The sequence below is a fragment of the Drosophila albomicans genome, chromosome 2R (genome assembly GCF_009650485.2).
Source record: "Drosophila albomicans strain 15112-1751.03 chromosome 2R, ASM965048v2, whole genome shotgun sequence".
Lineage (NCBI taxonomy): Eukaryota > Metazoa > Arthropoda > Insecta > Diptera > Drosophilidae > Drosophila > Drosophila albomicans.
The window spans coordinates 23,434,948-23,462,232 of record NC_047631.2 but is presented as its reverse complement, the minus strand read 5'-3'; the positions used below and the strand labels follow the sequence as shown (position 1 = coordinate 23,462,232).

The following is a 27,285-nucleotide window of genomic DNA, read 5'->3' as shown; positions in this document are numbered from 1 at the left end:
TGTTTCACATTTCGCAATATTAAAATCGTCTATGAATCCTATATTTTTTAAATATATTTTTTATAAAGTGTAATACAATTTATAAATCATTTTTGAAATCTGTAAAATTGTTTTCAAATCTTTTTTTTAACCTTTTTAAACAATTTCTTACAATGAAAACTTGTACAATTTCTTTTCTATTATATCAGTTACTGAGACATTTTTAAATTATTTTCTTTATCCCAGACAGAGTTGTTCTGGCTGCCACCTAAAGTTGGAGCATCCCCGCTCTAATCATGTTGCATGTTGGCTGGTCCAAAGGGGGCAAAAGAGAGACGAGTTGAACTTCTAATCACCACAGCTGTCAGCTGCACTCATCCGATGCGACAATGAGTGTGGCAAGTCAACCCATTCAAGTGTCGTTGTATTTTAACACGTGAGTGACTTTTATACGTGGCCATTGTGTCGAGAGATGACTCGTTTTTAAAATGCCAGACGAGGCACAGGGCACAAGGCGCAGGAATATTCACACATACCACAGCAGCAGAGGTGGGAGGTTAGGTGGGGAGGGGTGGAGTGCGGTTCGGTGGCTAGTCATACTCTTAGGACCGCATAAAAATGCCATATAAATGTGACACTTTAAATGCCAACGACCAAAATAGTTTTGAATGGCAGTCGGGCGAGACAACTCCGCCATGGGGATGATGGCATGGAGGGGTGGAGGGATGGAGGGATGGGAGCCTGGAGTGGTTACTTCACGTGACGAATTCGTGACAACGAAGTGGAAATGGAAATAAAAATGAAAATGGCCAACTTACATTTATTTGCATTTTCAAGTTTTTGGCCAGTGTGCGAAAAGTTTCCTCTTCATTTCAGTTTTTTTTTTTTGCTTAGCATTCGCGTTCTGTTGTCTTTCTTGTCACAGACATTTGCACTGTGTAAGTGTATGTGTTTTTTTTTTGCACTGTGCAAGCACATTCCTCATTTCATTTCAGCTCGCTTCGTTTTGTTCTGTTTTTGCTTTTGCTTTGCTTTGGGTATCGTTTCGCCCAGTTCCTTCCTTCCGTTCTGCGGGCTCTTCACACGACACATTTTCCACAAGAATGAGTCCAGCGAGTTGGCGACATATTTGCATATGTACAAGGAGTGTGTACAGAGACTGCTGTGTGTGTGTGAACTGTCAACGCGCCATAGAACTGTCAACTTGATGGTAATTCTCAACAAAGCCATGAAAACTGCCAACAGAATGAGCCACTGTGCATATGAAAGCGAAATGGAAGTGGACTGAGCGACAAACTTTTCTTCCCTTCATTTTCACTTGTCGCGTCGCTGTCTGGTTGGTTGTCCTCTTTTTTCATATCGAAGACAAAGACACTGCTGATGGATTCATACAAATTAAATGTATTTTTGGTGCCACAGACAAATTCTCATTGAAAATGCATGCAAACATGTCGTATTTATGAGTTTAGCCACCAAACTCCGCCCACTTTTTGTGGTGGTGGCAAGTGGCAAGTGGCAAGAGGCAAGTGTGAGTGGCAATTAGTGCGATGTCGCACAGACACTTCCGCTGCATCTTGAGTGCCACATCCGCTGGCAACAAATCAACTTGCTGGACAAATTAGGCACAGCTCACCGAATGTGCTTTCATCTATGATGTGAAACTAGAGCAATTCTTTTTATAAAATTGTCATTACTTTATTAGCTCTTATCAATATCATTTTCATAATTTCCCCCCAGCTGAACTTTGTCTATCAACGCACTTAATTACAGTCATTTTATTTTTGCAAAAAAGAGAAAAAAATGGAAAACTAATTTATTTTATATACATTGCGTGTCATAAATCTTCAACGATTTATGCTTATTGCCAATTTATTGGCAGCAGCAAAAAAAAAAGAGAGCGAAAAATCGTAAGGGAAAAATTGCATCGCAGCGCCAGCAAAGTTCAAACAATCAACGCCATTGTTGCCAACACACAGTATGCTGTTCATTTTGTCTACATTTCACAGTTTTCATATAGCGATATTGTCAATTTACTATCAGCAACAGCCAGCAACAACAACAACTACAACAACAATTGCAAGAGCGACCATAGCAAAGCCTCTTTCATGGAAAACAAAAAAATATATAATGCTGAAAAACTGAAACTGAAAAATGTATTATTAAGTCCCAAAGCTGCACTTCAATTAAAATGCATTTTCGCAGTTTATGAGCTTAATCTCATAAACAATTTTTGCATTGTTGCCAGCGCTTTTTGTTGCACATTTTGACTGTCAGCAGAAGCTTTAAATATTGTTCGATAAATAGAGAACGATAGAATGCAAAAGAGAAAAGCAAATATAATTAGATAGTTCTGTATAATTTGCAACTTCATTTGATAAATTATCTTAATATTTTTCAAAATTTTTATATAATTTTTAATTCTAATTAAATAGAAATTTTGCCTATTCACTTTTTTTAATTCAACTTCTCAATTCTTTTAGCAAAAGCTATAAATATTTCCCGATAAATATAATATAAAAATCTGATCATGTGAAAGCTTAAACATATTACTTATTATTTGAATCATCATCATATTTTTAAAAATTTCTATAATTCTTAATAACCTGTACTCTTATTCTTGGAAATTTATTGCTCATTAACTATTTAACCTCTCCATCCTAAAGCCAGCTACTTCAAAACTCTTTCACAGTAATTTCGATTAACTAAAGAGCTACTTTTTAATGCATTTGAAGCGCCTACAAAACTGTCTCATAACCATCTCAGCAGCAAACTCTACTCAATATCCTCGGGCCGCAATTTCCACAGACTCCCAACCTGTTTTTTGGTTTTTTGTTCGCCTTGTGTTTTTTTGTCTTTTAATAACTTTATAATGGCGTGTTGTATCACGCGCTCAAGCTTCGTGGGGACACGCCCCTTAAAAAAAACCAGAAGAGAAAAAAAATGCAGACAATATTTCCCTGGCAAGCCAAACAACAATTGCAAACTGCCGCGAGTTGTTGTTGTTGCTGTTGCTGTTGTTTGTTGCTGCAGTTCGTGCGATTCTTTTTTCGGTTATCGACAATTTTCAATCTATGCGCATAACTCAAGTGTCGGTGGCGGCGGCGCAGCAAGCAAAACCCGACACCCCAAACGACCCCAAAGCCCGCATAACAGTCCGCGACCCAAGCTTCCCACCTCCTCCTCCTTCCCGCGTGCCTCGTGCCCCTTCTCAATTGAGGCATATGTGCAACTTCCGTGCAGAGCAGAGCTCTTAACTGATGCTGGGCCTCGATCCGGGGCCACGTTCTGCGGGCCCAGTTCTCTCGCATCAAACTTGGCAATAGGCAGCAAAGCAAAGTAAAAAAAAACAACGAACAGAGAAGCAGCAATAGAACACACAACACAACAGCGAAATAATATTGGCAACATTTTATTGCACTGTGACCTAGAGCATCTGTGGCATGAGCCACTGTGCTCCTGAACCTGCTGCGAAATTTGACTCCACTACAATACACTTTTTTTTGGGGAGAGGGGTTTGGGTAACTGGACAATCGCAGCCTCAGTTGCCAGTTCAGACCACCTCCTTATCGCCAGCGTCAATAACGACGACGACATTCATTCTCTGCCTCCGCCTCCGCCTCCCACTTCCACTTCCACACCCACTCCCACTCCCTATTTGCCACTTTTGCCCCACTCACATCCTTGTGCGTCTCGTTTGGCTGCAAAATTTACATCCTGTATGGCTGATGGTCGTTTTACTGTTTCCGTGCTGGACTCTGGACTCTGAGCTCCACTAAAGAGAGAGAGAGAGAGAGAGAGAGAGTGTGGCAAGCCGTAGTAGATGGGTTCTCTGCAACGCAGCAGCAACGCATATGAATATTTTGCAGCAGGCAACAATAAAATCCATGACATCATAAATATCGATGCGTTGCCATTTGCGAACATTTTCGGTGCGGGCTTAGCACAGCACCACAGCGCCAGGGTCATACATTCTCTTCCATTCTGTGTGTAGTGTGTGTGTGTTTTTTGGGGGCATGCCACATGCCACACCCGCAGCAGCCAGTCGCCGCGCGATAACTCGATAATTATGTCCGCTTTTGTTTATTTCGCACATCGATTACAATTTCGACTGCTGTCCAGGGAACGAAGTGAAGGGGGGGAGGGAAAGAGGATGGTGGTCAGTGGCAGTCCCATTAGATAGGCTCGTTTCTACATATGTGTGTTCTGAGTGTGTGCCTACATACGTCATAGTCTCAACACTGGCGCAATTTACAAACTTATCTCCCTCTCTCTCTCTCACCTGGGAGCGAGATACTGAGGTGCATCAGTTGCCCCCCAAAGGTAACTGCATAAAGTGGGGTTTAGGGGCAAGGGGGCAAATAGTGGTTGTGGCAGTGGCAGGGTGTGTTTGTCTGGCGTCGCCTGCTGCTCATAAGTAAAACGTTGTGAGCAAAGTTTTATAAATTATCCTTGTGAGAATCCTTATTTATGGCGCGTGTGCAATTTTCATTTTATCGCAGTAAAAGCAAAGTTAAGTTAAGCTGCTGCCATTGCTGCTGCTCCGCTCTCTCTCTCTCTCTCTCTCTCTCTCTCTCTCGCTCTCTCTCCACTCACGTTGCAACAGCAGCAACGGCAACAATAACAACATCTATCTCTCTACATCTCTCGGTCTCTCTCTCTCTCGCGCTCATTTTTTATATTTGCCCCGACGAACTTCAATTGTTCAGCAGCAAACACAAAACCCCAACACACAAACTCAACTCAACACGACTCAGACTGCGACTGCGACTCAAAAAAGAAACCAAAACCAAAACCCAACCCAAACTCAAACTTAAAACCGAACCAAGCCGAACTCGTATATTGCACAAATGTCTGTCTAAGAATCGACTATGGCAATATGACACAATGGACACAGATAAGATATGTTTGGGAATATCAAAATTCTTAAAGATTTCTAAAGACAAAGAGCTATTGTCACATTCACAATATGAACTCAATTTGAAAATTGTTTGAAGTCTTTGTATATTATAAAATCAAGTATAAGATTTTCAACTTTCATTTGTATTTAATGAAAATGTTTTCCTTTGAAAATTGTTTGAAAGCTCTATAATAAATTATAAAATAAAATTCAAAATTTATATTAAAAATAATTTGGAACTTTAGTTTAATGAATCAAGATTTTCAATCTCTTTTTTGTATTTGAATAAAAAATGTACAAATAAATTTTTAAGTATATTCCAATAGACTCTTTAGAATATTTTAATATTTAGGCTTTTATAATATGATAATAAAATTTATATTGAACGATGTGGAACTGCATTTGATGAAATAAGATTCCAAACTTTAAATATAATCTTTTCAATTTCACAATAAATTTAACTTATTTTCTAAATGTATTCTTATGTTAATAGTTTCTATACTTATCCAAAATCGAAATTTGCCCATTGTAGCAATCGCTTGGCAAGAAGCATTGCGGTAGTTGCTTGGTTATGTATGGAGTATAAGCAGACAGATAGGACGAATAAGTTGAAGAAGCCGTTGAAGATGGCGGTGAATAGAGAGGGAGAGGAAGACAAAGAGGAATAGGAAGAGATCTCTCTCGTTGAGCTGCCAAAGTTTTTTATGGCCTGCATATGAATATTATGCGCTCGAGTATAAAATGTTGTTGGCCACACTTCCTACGTTTCACTTCCTGCACTCGACTCGAGAGCACATCTTAAACACACATGCATACATATCTCGCAATATACCATATCTTATATATACATATATATATTTCTATAGCTGCAACTAACACAATGCACAATAACAATAACAAGAGGAATACAACAAGCGAAATACTTTAAGAGTTGAGAGTTTGCCTTTAACTTGAGTTGCTCGCCCCGAGGCTCTCAACTGAAAAACTTGATTCCCAAAAATCCTCTCGCACTTGTATTTGTCTGAAGTTTTCTTTGTTTTCCCCCCCTTTCCATTGTATGTATGTTTGTGCAAAAAATATTTAGCTAGCAAAGTTTTATTGGCAAAATCTGTTTATGGCTTTTGAATTTTAATTAGTTTACATTATGTCGAAATGTTGCTGCTGCCTCGCAGCGTGGCAGCCACACACACACAATGGAGAACCGAGAACCAGAAGAAGAAGTAGTGTCCTGGGCTGGGCTGGGCTGTCAATGAGAAGAGTTTCATTACTATTTGTCTGCTGCCTTTCCGCACAGCAGCCGCAGCCGCATTTTATGCGCAGGATACAAATGTACATGAATAACTAAGCGGGGCAAGAAGTTCTTGTTCGAGTAGAGAGAGAAAGAGAGAGAAAGGAGTGTGTGGCAGCACTTGCTGCAGATTCTGTGTGTGTTTGTGTGTGTGTGTGTGCTTGCGGCCTGTGCTTGTGGCAGGATCAGCGGCAAACTTTGGCGGCAAACTGCGAACGTGCCACGTTGCAAATTTTAATTCGACAAAAACATGCAACTGAAATTGTTATTGGATGTTTGCTCGCTGCTCGCTGCCTGCTGCTGACTGCCACTTGCAACTTGCCCCAAATTGTAAACTTTCGCATCTAGCTTTATTTTTGTATTTATTTTTTATATGCGTTGCACTTTTTTCTCCAACTTTGTTTCACATTTCAAAATGTATTTCTTTTTGATTAGAAAATTATGCAATTCTCTTTTAATATATGCAATTTGTGTAAGATAAATAAATATAATTCCACAAACATTAATTTACGCTGTCTGTTGCCTTTCACTTCAGTTCATGTTAACACGGCTAAATATGTTAATTCGCGTTAAAGTTGCTTAGTCATTTAAATGTTTGTTTATTTCCAGCATAAATATTTATGCAAATTGTCAAGTTGTGTATTTATTTTAGCATCAAGTTCATATAGCAATGTTAAATGCATTTTATTAAATCTTAAATAAAGCTGAAACTCATCAAATTTAATCCGCTTTTTTAACTTGGCCCACTTAAAGATTTTCACTCCATATTTAGCTTGTACTCAAGCTAATTCTCAACTTTAAATTGACTAGCAATTAATTGTTAATAAGCGCACATTTAATTGAGTAGCTTTTAGTCAATTGATCAGGCTGTACTTGAGCTCAGCCGTAAATAGACAGCGAAAAAGCTGCAATTGAATTTAATGATTGACTGCAGTCAGTTCTCCTCTTATGCTCCCTCCCTCTTGCTCACATATATGGCAGCGGCTAATTAATGATGTTGCATGCAACGAAAAGCCAAAATGGCGACAATTGAGTCGACTGACGAATGTGGCAACCAAAAAAAAAATCAAACAAGACAGAAATATATAAAACAAAAAATGGCAACCTTTTGCTGCATTGCAGTTGCCTTGCTACCAAATTTGATGCAGTGCAGCGAAGCGGCGACAACAGCAACCAGCAGCAACCAGCAGCAGCAGCAGCAACCACAGATGAAACGAGTCAAGTTTTTGTGTGTGTTTTTGCTACTGTTTTCAGTTCATTTTCAAATCGTTTCGTTTGCTTTGTGTGTGCATTTTTATTTAATTCATTTTTCACGTTTTTGCTGTTGCTGTTGTTGCTGCTGCTGCAGCGGCGACTGTTGCTGCTGCTGTTGCTGTTATTGTCGTTGTCGTTTGGGGGCTGCAAATGTGCAATTAAAGAAACAGGTTACACGCCCATAAATCTTGCAATCTTGTTGTTGTTTTTGCTGCAGTCTCAGCAGCAACTCCAGCAGCAGCAACAGTTGCTGCCACTGCGACTCGAACTGTTGTTGCAAATGTATTCGTGTATTCACATGTCTTAATGTTGACAGCATTTTTGTGATTGTCTGATTTATTGTCAGCCAATTGATGACAAATAAATTACCAGCATTTTTCTTGTTTGTTTTTTTCGTTCGTTTTTTTTTTCTTTTCTGTTTCTTTGCTTGCATTTTAGCTGCCGCCTTTGCCTTTTGCCCGTTTTTGGTATCGCCATTTCGAGGCCGTCTCAATGCAGTTTTTTCCAGTTTTTTTTTGCCATTTTTGCTGCTGCGTTAATGGCTGTGGTAATTACTTTTAATTGCCATTGTAAAGTTTTCGCATCGCGCCAAAAATGGCAGCGCCTTCAACGTCTTTGCAACTGGCCCTGACCACTTCCCCATTAAGTTGCGTCCAAGTCCTCGATGACACCGAACACAAAACTGGCGCCATTTGGATGCCCTCAATTATGGGACAAAAATAAACAGAAAACAATACGACACAACTGCGTTATCTTTGCAATCATTTAAACGAGATAAATATATTTCTGTAGCGAGTAGTTTGCGATCTTATAAATCATCAATTGATTATTAAACTGATTTATTGTGTAATAAGACTATTAGTTGTGCTTAATTAAGTAATTAGGTTGTTGATTGAATAAGACATCGTGACTTTCAATTAACTAGAACTTAAGTAGTTGCATTAACTTGGAAACTGGTTCTGAAAAACAATATTTTCTAATGAATTGTTTTTAATAAGAGACAAACATTAATTTCAGACATTTATTGTATGATTGCGCGTAAATAAACGTATTAAATTTAATCAATACATTTGTTTATCACAAATTAACTTGTTATAAACTTAATTTATAAATACTTTAAAAGCCGCTTAAATTGCTTCTTTTCAATAATTTTGTATTTTTGTATACAACTCAATTGCCGCTGGTTTTTGAACTCCTCCCACCTCACGTTCGGGCTCCCTTTCCTCCCCTCTCTCCCCCTCATTCCTAACCCCTTTCGCACTCCCTTCGCTCTTTGCCATGAATTAAACATATAAATTTTAATTATGCGCCTCACGATTTTGTACACAATTTGAATTGGGTTGACAGCGCAGAGGTCCAGCAGAGGCAACAGCAACAACAACAACAACAACAACAACAAAGCACCGACATTTTTTGTTGTTGTTCTTGCTTTGTTTTGGAAGGTATCTTATTGAGTTGCTGGCCGCTCAGGTAAAACGTGAAACTCCCAAAATTTATATCTCTAAAAATATATTTATATAAAAGTAACCAAACTTGCAGTCGACATCTTTATAAATTGCGCCAAAAAAAGCCGCTCAACATAAATCAAATCAGATATTTGGATTTTAAATACCCTGCACACAAAGCAAGTGTCAGCGAAGGCAGTTGAGACTAACAAGAAAACAATTTTATTTTTATATACTATTAAAATATGAGCTTATAATTTCCTTTCGAAATTTATTTCTATGCTTTCCAGTTCGAATTAAAGTTTGCCAAACAAATGTGCGGGTAGTTAGTTAAAAGCAATGGTAAATATTTCATTACAATGTGAGCTCATTAATCTCTTTTGAAATAAATGCTTTACAGAGTATCATTTAGTTTAACCCATTTAAAGTCATATAATACAGCTCCAAGTTAAGTTTATTTTTTGTGGAAATTCTGCGGGCGTGCTGTTGCGATTGAAATCAGTTTGAAAGCTGCCGATGACAAAAGTGTAGAGCAGAGGGAAGAGAGAGAGAGAGAGAGAGACAGAGTCTCTGCAAGAGAGATCGACTCAACTATGGCCTCTTTGGCCATCTTGGGGGCAAGGTGTCCCGTTGAGTTTTTGGCCATTTGGGTCTTTCAGATTTGGTTTCGAATGAGCTCTCGTAGCTCACGAAATGTTTTATATCGCGCGCATATTTAAACAATTTGAGGCTCGTTAGTTAAGCAAAGCCAGGCCAAAAACATTTCAGACAATCATAGCGAAAATCACGAAGTGTCCTTAGCCCAGTCCACAGTCCACAGTTCACCATGCAACAACAGCAAACGCAAACGGGGCGCAGTCAAACTGCGGCAAAGGAAATGATTGCATTTAAAATTCAAACTCGACTCCGTTGGAAAAACAGCTGAAGTCGGCACAAAGCCATGTGCCATGTCCACAGCGTATTCTCAGGCACCCAACTCGCTGTTCAAGTCCCTGTCTCAGTCACAGTCCCAGGGCCTTGGTAAGAGGCACAGAGCCGCGTCAGCCATTTAGGCCGCGCCGGGCCAAACGAAAAACTTACAATACAAAAGCAGCAGGCAAAAAAAAAAAAAAAAACAGTACAAAAAAAAACGAGAAACGAGAGAAAAAAGTCAACAACTGAATAAAAAACATTTTCGAATACAAATGTTGGCATTGCATAACAAACGTTTTCTAAATGAGGCTAACTAAGCAGCCAGGCAGCGACGTCAACTGAGGCAGAGGCAGAGACGGAGGCAGAGAAGGTCTGCATATGTTTGAATTGCCGATGACGATGACTTTTTTCCTTGTACGTCCGACCGTCGGTCTGTACACTAACCTCCCCCCGATACGTCCCCTCTTCTTCAGCTTGGCCTTTTTAACTGTTTCGTGTTTGGTTTTTGTGTCGTGGGCTCTTTGCTTGGCTGCTTGACTTGGCCCGATGGTGGTCCGACTCTGACTGCCACTTTTTGCATAATAAGACCACAAAACTAACGGTTAAATGCTGGTCTACTCCCCCTCCCTCCTACTGTCACCGTCCTGTGCCCAGCAGAGTCACAGTCACACACAGGCAAATATTTGATTTGGTCTAAAGGTTTTTCGTTTCCTTCTCTCGCTTTACCATTTTTACCATTTACCATTTGTGTTTGGCTTTTTTCTGCTGGCTCTCGACATTTCTATGACTGATTTAATCAGCAGACTTTGACAAGAGTCAGGAAGTCGCCTCGTCCACCACCTGCCTAACCCTAAAACCCATTCCCCATTCCCCATTCCCTATTCTCTTCGCCTATTCGCCATTCCCCCTGATTCACATTCGCCATTCGCCATTCACATTCACTTCCCTGCTGCTTCCCTGCTCACATTTGTGTCGAGTCAGGCATTTAGCGGGGACGCTGCACGGCGCAAAATTAAATTAATTAGAAATCTGATAAGCTTCCACTCGAATTGCGCCTCAGTTAATTTGCAAAAACTGTCAAGTTCTGTTTTGTCAGTTGTTAAAGCGAGTTAAAGATTTTTCGCATTAATGCGACAGTCTCAACTAAATACCAATTTGTTAAGTATTTTATTTAAGCGAAAGTCTAATAAAAAATGCTGCTAAATTCATTTTTTGCAAAATGTAATCTTCAATATTTTTTAATTTGTATCTCAAGCGATTTTTTCATTTGCATTTCAAAATGAAATTAATATCAAAACTTTATTTATTCACCTACCAAATTGTAATAGTATTGATTAAATTTTTATTCTTTTGAAGAAGCGATTTAAAATAGTTCTATAAGCACACATCTCTACCTCATCTCAACTCACATTTTAATTAATTTTTCTGCAGCTCCTAAATGTTTCCTCTATTTGCAGAATGTTACCTGCCAGTTTTTGCTGTTCCTGGCAAAAACTGTAAAAAACTGAGAAATGCTGGGCACAATTTCGCGGGTCATCTACCTAAACGACAACAACGGCAGCGGTTTACTGTGTGTGTCCTGCGTCCTGTCTGGCAGCATCCTGTGAGCGAATTTTCAACGGAAGCGCAAATTAGCAGCGCTGTCTCCGTTTTGTTTATGACACTTGAAACTACACTTTTTATGACAGATACTTCGAAAAAAACGAGACAACTCAAGGATAAGTAAAGACGACCTTGACTATGGCGGCATTAAAAAGTTAATTATCAATCATAAAAAATATGCTGCTGCGTCTCATGTGTTCGGGGTAAAAAAAATGTGTGAAGTGCATAAAAAACCAAGGAAAGAAAAGAACTCTCTCAAGGATAACTCTAATGTTGAATCCGATTCCAACTGCGAATGCGACTGCGACTTGGATATCGACTTGTGTTGACTTTATTTTTTTGTGGTCTGTTTGCAGTTCGTGCCGCTTGCAATTTACGACAATTTCCCGCCGAAATGCACAGAAATAACGTGGCATGAACAACATTTCTCATTCGCTTGGCGTTTGCGGCACGAAATTCTTGTCATGATTCGATCGACTCGACTCGAGTCGAGGACACGGACACGATGTGAACAACTGCTGCAGAAGAGGAACAGACAACGTTCACATGTTGCACTTCGGGGGTCAGCAAAGTTCAGGTTCAGTTTGAGAGTTCTCGTCGTGGCAGCGATAAAAGCACAAAACCAACTTGCAACACAACCCAAGCAATGAGAGAATTGTCAACGTTGCAACAAAACCAATTGATCGTCATTGCAATCCAATTAAATTCGAACTAAAGAAATTACAAGCTAGAGAAATTAAATATATTTTAATTGGAAAGCAACGAAATTCGTACCTTTTCTTGAATTCAAAATCAATCTTCAATTTACTGAAATCCTCTTATATTTATTGTGTTCCCCTATCATTAAATCATTTCAGTATTTTCCCAAATTTATTTGTTTGCCAAACAAATTATATTTAAATCTTTTCCGTCACCTTAAAATATCTTAAAATCGTAACGACGCCATTAACAAATGTCATTCGTTTATTTTTTTAATCTTTAGGCTAAATCTCAAGTAGCTAAGTACAGTCTTTTCTCCTGAACTATTTATCAGGCTGATCCACTTCATTGAAGTCTTTGGAAAAATGTCTGCCATAAATTAGGCAAAACTGACAGAAAATTTGATAAAAAACTGAAGAAAAAACGCAGAGCTGATAAAACGAATGAAAGAAAAAAGAGATGGAACAAGGGCAGCAGCTAAAGGGGGGAAGAAAACATACAACAAAGTCAACTCGTATAACATTTTTAATAAAGACTCATAAATTTACAAAGCGACGACGACAAAAAGAGACAACAAACAGCATAAGAAGGCGAGAAGAAGGCGAGAAGAAGAACAACAAAAGCGACTTGCGACTTTGGAAGATGAGCGCTAAAAATAAATAAAACTATTAATCAGTGGAATGTTGCAGGCGAGGACGGGGCAAGAAATTTTCCCTTTGCTTGGCGGAAAATGAACAGCGCCAGCGTTTGTGGTCATAAACAATTTTTAAAACAACTCTTTTTGCCAAGTTTTGTGTGATGAGAGAACGCGAACGCGGAGCGGGGCGGAACGGGGAGGAGAACAGTTGAAGATGAAGAAGAAAAGGCAACGATGCTTTGCCAATTGTGGCGCGGTTTTTCAACTGATGCCAAGAAAAGCCAAGAGGAAAATTGCACTAGCAGCAATAACAACAATAAGAGACATCAGCAGCAACAGGAAAACAGTCGAACAAAAACAAAGCCAACTAACTGAGAGCATAAGAATGCGACACTATATGTGTATTTATGTGTGCGTGTGTGTGTGTGCGTTTGAGTTTGAGTGAAAAAGGGGGCGGGCTTGGCCGACGGCATAAGAAATGCCACTTGCGAATATTGTGTGCCAACGATAAACACTTCACTTCGGCCATTAAAATCAGCCAAAGTGAGCGAGAGCGCAAGCGAGCGAGAGAGCAACAGTGAGAGAGCGCGCGCTCACACACACACACCTAAGCACGCACGCAAGAGCGCAAAGATACTCACAGACACAAGCAAAGGCAGGCACACAGATAAACCCAACCGTTTGCTAAGAGCGAATGAGTGCCCAGAGACGGCCGCAGAATGAACCATGAGCGCAAGTGAGTGAAAGAGCGAGCGAGAGAGAGAGCGAGCGCAAGACAACACAGCCCAAATGAATAATAGCGTTGCCGCAAGACAAATAACCCAGCCTTTTCTTCATGTTTGCTCGTCTCGCGCGCTCTCGCTCTAGCGCACACACAATGTTGCGCATAGCAAGCGAACATGTGCGCGCGCCTGCTTTGACTTATGGCAAATAAATCAGGCAGACATTGTATGCGCTTACTATTATGTGAGAGTGTTATGTGTGTGCGTGCGTGGAGGGGAAATGTTGGTGTTTGAAATTCCAGCACTTGCTCAAGCAGAATGAGTGACAAAAACATTGGTCTGCTCTCTTCACACGTACTTTGGAAGTTGGTTTGTTGTTACCAGCTTGTTTATTAATTAACAATATGTGCAATTTATTTTATATCTATAACATACAATATATTTCACACACTGTGCGGCGCGATTTACGACCGACAATCGCTCAATTTTTTTTTTTTTTTGAGCACATAAATAATTTGGTTTGTTTTGAAATGGCGATAAATGCGCATAAAGCGAATTAAGCACGTCTTTCGACTGAACAATTTATGTGCGAACAGCAAGCACACAAAGAACTGTTGCTCGCATTTTAAATACAACAATTTTAAATACAATAAATAAATTAAATTTGCAACACACGCGACGACGTTGTACGTTTATTTATGCTGCTGCTGCTGCTGCTTCTTACGCTTCTGCTTCTTCTTGTGCTTCGACATTTTTGCGGCATTGCTTTATGCGCATGTTCCGTAAATGTTGCCGCAAAATAAACAGCAACAAAAATTACTCAACTGCAAGTCGCATGTTTTATGGCCGCAGGGCTGCAAAATTTATCGCACTTGCCGCGCTTTCTTATGCGCCGCAATAAATTCCACCCAGAGCGAATGAGCGAAAGAGCAAACAGCAACAGCGAGAGCAAGTGCGAGAGCCAATGTGAATGTGATTGAGAGTGGGAGGGAGTGAGAAACAATCTGAGAGAGAGAGAGGGGGGAGTAGTGTCTGTGTGCTTATAAATATTTTAACCAACACTCAATTGCATTTATTTATAGATTTTGGCGCTGCTTTGAGCAATTACTCACTAAACTTACTTCACTTGACACTTAATGAGCGCATAAACACTGCGATTTCAACCAACAACAACAACTACAATTATAGCAACAACAAAATCAATAATATATTGCAAAGCGACGCGACGCGACGTAGCTCGAGTGCTCATCGATTTATTTATGTGTGCGCGCCGAAAAAATACTGAAAGAGCTCAGACTCTGGGCAGAGTTAAAGCCTCGAAGAGAGAGAGAGAGAGCGAGCGAACAAACGAACTGCGTCTCAGCTGCGGCTGCTGCTTGAGCTTGAGCGCTTTTTGCATAAGCAGACGGCCCATAAAGCACTCATTTATTGCCTCGCTTCATCATTATCATCATCATCATCATCATCAGCAGCAGCAGCAGCAAAAGCAGCAGCTGGAAGAGCGAAGAGTATTCGATTGTTATATGGGTCAATTCCATTGGGAATTGAATGTGCTGCTTAGATGCCGACGGCGGTTGCATGTGGCACTCAATTATATAATCTACCCATTTCGATGATGCTTTAAAATGCAGTATTTTTGTTTGCTTTATTCAACGTTAACGTTAACGTTGTCATTTAAATTACAGTCAACACCTCATCAAAACGAATGTTTTTCCACCATGCGTGGGTGCATGCAATGCATTTTAATTACACTCTGTGTGTGTGTGTGTGTGAGAGGATGTGCTGCCTTTGTATGGGTGTGAGCAATTTATGTGTGATTCAATACAACTACAAAACGAACATCGAAAAACAACGATCCCTAAAAGCTTGCGCTCAATTTAAAGCTTCGCTTGTGGTATATTGCCCTTCTTAGTTGTCGCTACTGCCCAACAGATGGCAGTGCGTGTCGCTTGACTCATTTATCGTTCTCCTTTGCGTCTAACTCTTCTTCGCTTGTTGTTGCTGCTGCTGCTGTTGCTGCTGCTATTGTTGTTATTGGCGAAAAGTGAATGAGCAACGGCCAAGCCTTTAAGTTATTTTTGGGGCTAAGCAACAACACGCACAATGTTGTGTGATGGTGGAAGGGGGAAATGAAGGGAGGGTGCGAAATCCATATGCGTGGCGTAAAACTCAAAACGGGGCGCAATTTCGAACACCGAACACAGCTCGCGCCGGCGCTGAGAAGTTTATGAGTTCGCCAAGGTGAAAACACACAAAACGTGAGCCCAACGAAAATATATTTATAAACAAATTTGTGGACTTCATAATGTGACGATCAATTTGCGGATCGTGTGAATTGAAGCTTACGCAATCTAATTATTATGTAAAATAGTTATAAAAATAGTTGATAAGTATTCTCGACAACAATTGCAAATAACTTAATCAATTTTCAGCTGATTATTATGAAATTTTCAGAATATTAAACTTATATGATTATCTCTATTTGGACTAAATTTGTGGTAACAAAATTTTAGAAGTAATGTTTTCCAGAAAATTTCAATTTCAAGTTTTTTTTTTTTGATAATTATTGCTTCCGAATTCGAAAATTTTAAATATTGCAATTGTAATCATTTCTATAGCATTTAAAATTGCCGATAAATATTTGATATTTATTATGCGACATATTTATTTGAATTTAATTTCGATTTTTGACCTCCCCAAGGTCAGCATGTGCCACATTTTAATTTCAACACTGATAACACTGTTGATTTATGAGCGAACCAAGCGATACGAATGCCAGGTCTATAGGGAATTGACTAGGCACCACAACAGTTCCAATCAGCCAAAAATACGCAATGAAAAAATAAGAGAAACATACAAAAAATAAATGAAAGAAATAAAGCAAAATAAAAACGCTTTTAGTTGTGTCTAAATAATACAAGTTGAATGTTGTGCTACTCTTGTGCTTTTAACTGATTAATTTCTGCGAGTGTAGAACTTGGTGGGTGTAACTGTTGTCTGTTTGACTCTCCGAGTGCGTGTGTGTGTGTGTGTGTTTGAGTGTGCGTTTGTGTGTCTGTATGTGTGTGCAGCTGAAGGCACAATGATAAATGTGGTAAGCAAAAACGACAGAAAAAAAAGAAATTGGGTGAATAAATAGCCCAGATTCCGTTGGGCAGGCTACAAAAAAAAATGAAGAGAAGGAAAAATGAAAAGGAAAAAAACAGAATAGAACGAGAATGCGAATGCGAATGCGAAAGAGAGAAAAGCAAAAGCAAGGCAAGTGGAAACAGAAACTGAAGCAGAAACAGAAACAAACAAAACTTTGCTTTTGCTTTTTTGGCTGACTGCGAAAGGACAAACGACTAAAACGCTGTGCGAAAATCGCAAAGCAAACACAACGTCGAATAAGGAGAGAATAAGAGAGAGGTACAACTTGAAGGAGTGGATGAGGAAGAAACGACTACAAACAGTGCGCAAAATGCCATTTATCAATGGCAAAGGAATTTGGAATTTTGGTGCGGAAAGCTACAAAATGTTGTCGACCAACAATTGCCAGTGAAAGACTAAAACAGAGAGAGAGTCAGAGAGAGAGAGCTAAAGACAAAGAGATAAAGCGAGAGACAAAGTGGAAATCGGTTACGGAAAACGGGTCGACTGAACTCTAATGTAGTTGACAATTGCAGAGCTATGAAATTAGTGATATTAGATCAACATAAAATATATGGATGTATTACTAACAGCTATTTAGGGTTGTATCTTAGATAGAGATGGCAATAGTCTCGCTTAACTCATATGAAACATCCCTCATACGTTTACCTAAAGGGTTGCTATTGCTATTCATCTGGAACTAATAAGATATGTTAGATATAGGTTATTTTTGAAAGAAATACAATAGATTATAATCTTTCTTTTTTCGCTCTTTTGAATAGTCATATATCAAAACATTTATAAGCGAAATCTTTCTTTATCCTATACAACTCTTCTATAATCTCAATTTGCTCTTTATATAAACGATTTCAGATTATAAAGAAATCTTCTTATATTGTAAAAATTAGTTTCGTGATGAAGATTTTGTAACTTTCGGATTTAATTTGAAATATGTTCTTTTTAGTTGTTACATTCTTCTACTATATATTAGCTAATATTCTTAAATAAAGAACAATAATACTCGTAATAAACATTTTCTGTTCATCTTTTCTATGCTTATTTTTGAGATTCCTTTGTGTTTACTGTTCAATTTCTATCTATTTGTTGACCGATTTTAAAACTCAGAACACAAACACAACCTTCAACAATGTAAATATGAAAAAAAGAGATATCAAAGCTAAAGCCTGCCACATAAATAAATAATTTTTATATGACCCACTGTTTGCCTGTCTGTGTGTGTGTGTGTGTGCAACAAGGATAACATGACTGATTATGTAAGCAAATGCGGTGGCGAGGACTTTCACGAGCCACGAACAAAGCACAGCACATTTGTGTGCTCCCCTCTCTTCCCCTTCCCCTGTCAGCAACACCCCCAACAAATGCTTCCTCCCTCCCCCCTTTGGACCCCTCTTTACGTGCGCCTAAACATCCTGAGGCCTTGTTTTTCTGCTTGGCCTGCCCTTTTTTCTTTTTTTTTCTCGGTTTGTGGCAGTTTGCCGCAGCAGGTTGATTTCCACGATGTCATACACGAACACACACACACACACAGTTGTATGTGTGTATTGTTGTGCGTGTTTTTGAGAAAGTGGCACAATTTTTATTTTACGAACGCCTAATGTAATAAAGCCCGCCCTGAGAAAGCTAAAGGCTGCCAGCTAAATGTATTGCCTGCGTTTAGCATTTCCAGCGATAAAAGGACGACCAGCAGCAGCATCAGGATTCACACACAAACACACACACACACAGAGAGCAACTCCCGTAACAAATCTGAGGTTGCCAACCTTGCGGGAAGGAGGCGGGAGTTGTATGTGTGTGTGTGCGTTGGCCATGTGTGCGTGGTGGGTGGATGCGAATGCGAATGTGAATGTGAATGTGGCCTGGAGCGGGGTCAGCGGGCATAAATCAAACCGAAAATTACACGCATTCATCTGCTGAGCTGGCAAAAGAAAAATATCTGCCACATTGCCCCCGAGCTAGTCGAGGGGGAGTTGGGCGGGGGCGCATCCGAGAATTGGGGGTAAGTCGCATCGCATCGCATCGTCCTGGCAAATGGCGGAAAATATGGGTAACTGTGCAAAATTTAATGGCGTACAAAAATCAATAAAAAGGACGCAGTTAACGCTGTTGGCGGCTTCTTCAAATGCTGCTGGCAAAGTCAACGCACAGGTAGACATACTTTTTATTTTTATTTTTTTGTATTCTATTCTTTTATTGCTGCTGAAGATAGTAAAGAGAAATAGGTAAAGGAAGTATAAGAGTAACAAATGATTCTAGTTGCCAAGAGAAAGTTTCTTTACTTGAAGTAAAATGTATTTTTTTAGCTATTTATATTTCCCATTTATTTGCAACTTTTTTATTTTTCATTATTGTAGTTAAAACTCTAGCGTAGAGTATCTTCAATTCGTTGAATCTTCTGGTACTCTATTTTGCATAATTTATTTGTATTTTGTATATTGTTAACGCTAAATGGTTTGCCTATTTATGCTGCATTTAAATTCAATGTCGTTAATCAAAGTGTAAAGTTCAATAACAAGCTGAAGAAATACGAATGGAAAATATATCGAAAGACAGCAGAAATATTATAATCAAAACGCATATTAAATGAGCAGCAGATAAATACATATTTTCTACACTTTCTTAAATAGTTCTCTTTAGTAATGCATTCCACTAAATGCTCTGAAACTTTACTCTTGAACAACTAGAACTATATACTTAAAGATAGCACACATATGTATGTGTGTACATAGAGATAAACATACGCATTAGTATGTGTGTAGATGCTTGTGTGTAGATTGTCTTTTAGGGAAGTACTACGAGTACTTGCCACTTACTGCGACCACCATAAACTGGCCGCCAATTAACTAATTTGCCGAGCTACTCCGAGGGGCAATTAAATGGACACGGCCAGCGACATGCATGAGATACGAGATACAATTCTCAAGCACTCACAGATACACACACAGAAGTGAATATTTAGATTACACACGACGGTAGCAAAGTCAAATGTCAAGTGAACTGATAATTTCGAAACAGGTAAAAACAGTTTGCCACAAAACCGGAAATTGACGCAAAAGCTGTTCAAAGTGCTTTTCCGCACACACACACACACACACATACAGTTCGATTAGTTCAAAGTAATAAAACGAGAAACTAAACTAAAAAAAAATTATTGAAAACAATATTTTGCCACCACGCTCCACTTCAAAGAAATTGTGGAGTGGGCGACTTTCCAATTGCTTTGTTTCATTTTCGATTTCGGTTTTGTTTCCCACAAAGTGGCGCCAAAGTTTATCAACAATTCAACAAATTTAGATAGTTTATTGCACATTATTATGCTCTCTCTTATTGTGAATTGCGTGCCATTTGTGTTCATGTTCCCCTTGCCGACGGGTTCAAGATACGAGACATTTGCTTCGTCTTTATAAATAGACACATTGTTATAATAATGAGTACAAGTCTCAGTCCCCCAAGTGAGTGTGTGTGTGTATTTGTGTGTGCCAACATATGGCCACGAGACCACGAATTCGATCACGTGAAACGAATCGTATTCAAAAAAACTACACGAGTACCCGCATTGTTCAATTGAGAAAAATATTATTCTCGAGCATTTATAAATAGTATTACGATGATTCAGTCATATATAGACATGAACTAAACAAGTTTTAGCTGCCGTGTTTTCCAACATGTAAACCATAATTAGCAAATCTTATAATTAATAATTGGATTAATTTCACAATTTCAGATTTAATTACCAGTTATTACAAACACTTTTACATCGTCATCGATATAATTGATTTCCTTGAACTTTGAGTATTTAGATTAAATATGTATTTGCTTTAAATTTTTGTTTATATATTTTGTTTGAATATAAAAGCGTAAACATGCTAAGATAATTGCATAGCATTCTGAATATTTGTTGTTCATAGATTTTATGTACATAGTTTTTTCTTTTGTATAAATTGTGAAATATTTTTAGCATGCATAGAAAAATGTTTTTTTTTTATATACACTTCTTCTCAAGTTGTTTTTCTTTGTACACACAAATAACTGATATTGCTAACATTATCCAGACGGAACATTTTAATCAATTTAATTTCATTCTATTAGCTTCTCCCTCTCATCTCAGTATCGTTTATGGGGTGAGCTATGAGTAAACCGCATTTATGTATATATATTTTCTGGTATCTGTAAGTCACAGTATGTTTCGGGCTGCTCTTTATTAATTTTCTAATGGATTTTACGTTTTCTGCATTTGAAGATTTCAACAAATAAATATTTATGCGTTTGCTGTCGAGTTCTCTTTCACTCTGGGGTTGCAGATACGGGCAGATGAGGAAGAGTATAACTTAAAGATACGGACACGGATGCGGATGCTGACACTGACATTGTGTCTGCGACAGAGTCTCACTTGGGTTTGGGTCCCTTTTTTTATAGACAGGCAGACAAACACATATATGAGAATTGAATACGATTGGCAAGTGGCATTTAGTGAGCGAACTTTTGTTTATGTTTTTCTTCTTTCGCCTGCGGCTCATTGTCGATGTGTGTGTTGTTGTTGGTAATTTATGCTTTTGTATAAATTGCCAATAAACAAAACTATATAGAGTATAGCGTAAAACTGCAAAGCTTGCACATTCGTTGCGGAAAATGGGCCTAGAACTGAGTCTGACAAACTCTCTGAGTGTCTGGTTAACACAACTAAAAACAGACATTAACAACAATTAACCAGAGTACTCTGTAAATCATGTTTTGCGACAAACTGCGAAACTGCATTTAAAAAGCAAATGATATTATCGAATTTACTGCGAATAGAATTATCTTTTAGATAGTATCTTTATTGTTTGCTATTACAGGGTATCTTTTGATCAGCATACAGCATTTGTTTTTGCACTCGAGTGTTGTTATCTCAATTGAGGCAGGCAAAGTGTGTTTAATTGGGTTCCCAATAGTTACATATGGTTACGAGTGCTACTATATGTATGACTGTGTGTGTGTGTGTGTACATAGGTAGTTACATGCGAAAGGAGAACGGAGAGAAGAGAGGAAGAGAGAAGCTAGCTGCGTGCTGTAAAGCGATTCCTGTAAAGTGCAGCATGCTGAAAAATTGCTAACAAAATGATACGCTTTGTAAATTGTAGTTGGCTCTGCAATTTTCTCACTCGTTTTCTTTGCGTGCCAAGTGATACTTTTCCAAGTGCCACAGAAAACCACACACACACAAAAAAAAAAAAAAAACATAAAATAGAAAAAAATCAGGAAAAACAATGAAAGAAACAAAACCAACAACACATATCGAGAAAATGCACCCAACTTTCAGAGCTGGGGGGCGGCTTTAATTGTGCAGCAAAGAAAACCTTTGAGGAATCATCTGTAAATGTGTGAGTGTATATGTAGATGTGATATATGATTGTGTGTGTGAGCGAGTTGACAAACTGAATAATTGCCAATTATTTGGCAAACTTTATGAGCTGATAATTTCACATATTACGAGTATATTGTTAATTTTCCAGATTGCAACAGCTTTGCAGTAAATTTTCTCGCTCTCTCATGCACATGCTAACGTTGGTAAATTTTTGTGTTGTTGTATATATACAATATTTATTTATATATGTATGTATATACATAGAATAGATTTCAAAGTTTGGGCAAATGCACACAACATTTACGATTTATTGGTATTTGAGTATTTTGTTGGCTTTACCTCTGTACTTTTGGGGGGACTGTGGGGCACGCTCCTTTTTTGACTGACACACTGGACACACGAAATCAAGAGGATGCAACAACGACACAAAACACACAAGAAGGAACAAACAACAAAATACAAAAAATCATTATATTTAAGAAGCTTTTTTAGATGGGTTGAACAATTTTGTTTGGGGACTGGAGTGGAATATGTTTTTTTGGGGAAAAGCTATCAATAGATTTGGTTTTCATCAGCATATCTAGGAATTGGTTTTGGATTTGGGCACTTTCAAAAAAAAAAACAAAATTCAAATATTTGACGACGCCGCTGTTGGAGTGCAACTCATAAGAAATTTCATAAAAAATAAATACAAATAATAATATGATTTGACAAAAATCAAAAAGAAATTATATACGTAAACTAGAAGCTAAAAGTATACGGAAAAATATAAAGAAAATTGCACTTACCTAGCCAGTCTGGTAGAAGAGAGCCCGCAAGAGATTCTGTGTATCTCTTACCTGAAAAAGATAGATAACCATTTATTTAATATGGAATGTTTATGTGAATAAATGCCTGACGAGTTAGTGTGTTAATGGAAAATTAAGAAAATTGTTAATAAGGAAAAATACACCAACAAATGTTAGCAAGAAATTAAAAAGATAAATAAAATAGTAAATAAATACAAAAATATTTATATAAACTAAAAAAAAACATTCTAATAAGAAATATTAAATGTTTAATAATATTTATTAATTATAAAAATAAATACAAGGGTATTTAACTTATGAGAAAGTAAATTATAAACATATATAGCTTTGCAATATAAAATATTTCTGAAAATTTCAGGTTGTCTCAGCAAAAATATAATTGAGAAAAGCACAAATTAAAATCCAAGAAACAACACATAATTAGTGAACTTAAAACATTAACAACATTTATAAATTGTGTGTTTGAAGCATTGTATTTTGAAAATTTCCACATTTTGGTTTAAGGAAATAAAAATGATAAAATACATACTCGTATGCAAAAGGAGTCCTAACACTTTCTAAACAAGCAGCTGGTGCCGTCAACCAACAAAATATATTATAAAGATCCACCTGGTTTTCGGAGGGGGGCACATTAATTCGGCAGCATTTCGATGGCATGTGGCATGTGGCAGGGGCACTATAAAAAGCACATGACTCCACAAAAGACGCGGCAACTTTTTCATAAATTTTGCGGCGCAAGTTCGCGCTGTTTGCCGTATTTCCTTTATAAGCATGTAAATATCGCAGCTAAATCATAATTTCAAGCTTAGCGAACACAGCCTGTGGAGCAGCAGCTCCTCCAAAAGTTCTCATCCTTCGTTCCCTAATGCTAATCTAATAACTTTAGCCGTCTACAATTTATTTGTTCTAACAGCAGCGCACACAAAATTATGCACACAGCACATCCTCAGTCTCAGTTTGAGTCTCAGTTTCAGCTTCAGCTTCATCTTGTGCCTTCGTCTCGTGTTTCGCAGTCCTAATCCAGCTCCTAGTAAGACATTGAAGCGCGTCAGGTGTGCGCATTAAAAGGACTCTCTCCACCCTTGGCGAGAGATCTACTAAATTTCGTCGTAAAGTTTTAAATAATCGAAAACGACTCGACGCACTTGGCGAAAAGTTGAAACATGCAAAATTTGCATAAATAACAACTAAATGCAACTTGACGCTACGCAAAATGGCGCCAAATGATGAATTGCGATTGGTCCAAGGGGAAAGGTGAATAAGAAGTTGCCCTTTTAAGCTGCTAAGGGATGCCAAGTGGCAATTTAGCTACAACTTCAGATTAATTTAAAATACGCAATTTATATACGAAATTTTGAATATTTTATCTACTTTCAGTCTCTCAATTTAAACAGATTTTTTGTCTACCACCTTTATTCGCAATTGGATTTCCGATTTTTGATTTAAAATGTATTTTTCATTGACTCTCAAAAATGTCGCATCCTGTGTATCCAACACCAACCCCAACCTGGCTTTGGCTCTTCATTTGGCAACTGCCGGAAGGCCAATCGATTGCCCCCCTTTTGGAAATGCCATCGAAACTGGCGTCAAAAGGGGGCGTAGCGGCTGCACATTCATTGTTGTTGTTGCTTCTTATTGTTTACTTTTCTCTCTCTGTAGTCGCTTTTTTTTAGCATTTTTTATTTTTTATGCACGTCTGCGCTTTTGTATGCAAATAAATCAGCGGCGCCGCGTCACATGTCGCACTCGAAGGCAGAGGGCTTGATGAGAAGAGAGAGACAGAGAGACAGGGGGGAGTACGAGTAATGGGCGTAACTAAAGGCTGGAGGTTTTGGCTGCAGTGCGCAAAAACATATCTCACACTATTTGTCACACTAGATACTTTTCATACCCTCGATGGCAAGGCGAGAGTGAAGCGTTTGAGTTATTGAGGAAGAATTTTAATAATAATTCAAAAATATTATTAAGTCTACAAGTATATATTAATCTTTCGGAGCACATATTCTTTGACTTAATTTTTTGATAAATCATTTTTGTGTTTACATTTAAATTTATTTTTTAAATTCTTGTTGAAATATGGTTTTCATACGAACTCCCAAATATATTGTTGTTAAAAAAGCTTTAAATTATAACTCCTAAATATTTCATATAATTACAAGTTATTTTATGAATGTGTATTCTCTTTTGGATTTTCGTATTACATTTTTATTAATTTACAGGGTACTTAAAAGTTCCCCACATTAGCTTTAGATACTTTGCTTTATTTTAAAATAAATTGCAAACTCTTTTGCGACTTTGTTTGGTTTAACTGCATTTCCATATTTGGGGCCGCATACCAGGCGATATTTTATAATGAAAATCCTCGTTTGACATACGATGTGTGTATGTAGTTGTACCATATACATACATATATACCTTACACATATTCATCTGCTTTTGTGTGTGTGTGTAAACTGCATGCGCCAAAATGCACACACAATTTTCACATTTGACTAAATTTATCGCGGAGGATTCGGGATTTGCGCCAATGAAACGCCAGCCAATAAATAAATTAAATTAATGGTACTGTGTAGCACATATAATTTTTTGTTACACCCCTCGCATCCCCCTCATTCGACCGACAATGGCAGAAAAAAAATAGATAGAACCCTAGTCAAGGGTTAAATGCTTGAAATTTGCCTGTCGCTTTGACTGTTCATAAAATTAGCTAAATTTACGTAACTCTTGGACATTGGGCCATTAGCTAACAATAGTCATGAAGCCTTCGTTCTTCTACCACCCCTCCCCACCCGCTGTACCCTGACTTTATTTAGGACTGTGCTGCCAAGCGTGCGAGTAAAGTCCCTCTGCCTGGATTTATTATTTTTACAAGATAAATGCAACATTTTACATTGGAATTTACGAGGCGTGTGGTGAAAAAACAACAACAACAACAGTACAAAAGTCAAATGTCGCTGCACAGTGGTTAAAATTTATAAAATAATATGTTAGTACAAAAATATATTCAGAAAATAATAGTATCATTTTTAAATAAGTAAAATATTATAGATAAAATAAAAAGATGTTTATTGAAAATAATTCCTCTGCTCCACTGTGCGGCGGTTAGCAGCCATTTGGCCATTTTCGATAAAACACATTTAAACAAATGAAAATCCTTTAAACAAGGATAACTCAGCAGAGAGTGTGTGTGTGTGTGTGGTAGAAAGGGTGCGATTGCGACCTGCCCCGATTTAACCCCACAAATTCAACTCGTTGCTTCCCTCGCTCGAAACTCACTTGAGTGTGTAATTGTGTATTTATTTGCGTTATTTGACAAAATATCAACAAGCACAATCAATCCTCCAGCAGTTGCAGGAGTCGCCAGTCGAGAGTTGAGAGTCGACATCGGGAGTCAACCACTCACACTGCTCCTTTTGGGGGGTTGGGAGAAGGATACGTACTCCAATGGAAATTGTGAATGCTGCCATATGTCTGCCAGAGAAATCCATTTAAATTAAAGCTGAGCTGCATTCGAAAAGGCATAAATATCGAGCTGGCTGGCCAGCGGGGTAAAGTTTGTGGCATTGTAACTCTCTCTCTCTCTCTCTCTGTCTCTGTACTGTGAGATTCAGAATACACACAGTAGTATTCTGAATTGGTGTTGGTGACTTTGCTAACTTTCAATTTGAACTGAATTCAAATTTTTAGACCAGGCAACATCATCCCAGGCCAATGGCAATAAACTCTGCTCCTCGTTTTTTTTTTTTTTTCATCTCTATATATTTCTTTTTTCTACTCTTTGCCAAACTTTTGTGCTCAATTTTCGCACAAATTTAGAGAGTGCAGAATGCAGGCTGGATGGCTGGAGTTGCAATTGTATCTTATGCAAATTTACGTAAATTAAACAAAATCTTTGCAAAACAGAAAAATAAGTTTCAGGATTTACAATGCAAAACTTGTGTATCGAACTTAAATTATTAAGCGGCCACCCGACAGTGTTGCTGCTGTTGCATTCCGAAGACTCTGTCTATGGTTCAAGTGGGAGGAGAGAGATAGCAACCGAATTGCTAATAGCCCAGTGGGAATGATTGGCTTAAAAAAGGCTAAACTTTAATTTTGGTGGGATACATTTTACAAACTTTTTTGATGTCTTTAAAAATTGTCAAATTATTATTAAATTTGTAAACTTCATTAATTTATTTCAGTCTTGATTGGTTTAGTAAATTTTTGGTGGCTACGAAGTGCTGAATTGGGAAAAATGTGTCATAAGTAAGTTAACTCTATTGTCATATAAGAAATTTGTAAGCTTTTAGGATTAAAATTAATATTATATTTCTAATAATTTCTGATTCATTAATAAATTCAGTTCTTTATTAGTTTTATGTTTCCAAGTGCGGAATTTTTTCCTTCTTAACACCTGAATCGGCAACTACCTTCAATGAAAGAAGCTCCACTAAATTTGCATCTGGGTTGCATGTTGTATATGCATGTGGAGAGTGCATGTATGGGATTGAGTATGTATGTGTGCAAGGGTGTGTATGTGTGAGTGTGTACAATGCGACAAAGACTTA

At 38.0% G+C, this 27,285-nt stretch overlaps 1 protein-coding gene across 5 annotated transcripts in view; it reads right to left on the bottom strand.

The window, feature by feature from the left end:
- Nucleotides 1-27,285, bottom strand: part of LOC117574784 (homeotic protein ultrabithorax) — a 91,588-nt gene that overhangs the window by 39,117 nt on the left and 25,186 nt on the right. For 4 of the 5 annotated variants that reach the window (XM_034258739.2, XM_052006522.1, XM_034258740.2 and 1 more), the window contains one exon: nucleotides 22,715-22,765. The exons of the other annotated variant lie outside the window; for it this stretch is intronic. In XM_034258739.2, the coding sequence (XP_034114630.1) occupies nucleotides 22,715-22,765 (51 nt within the window). The remainder of the gene's footprint in view (nucleotides 1-22,714; nucleotides 22,766-27,285) is intronic. 5 annotated transcript variants of the gene reach the window in all.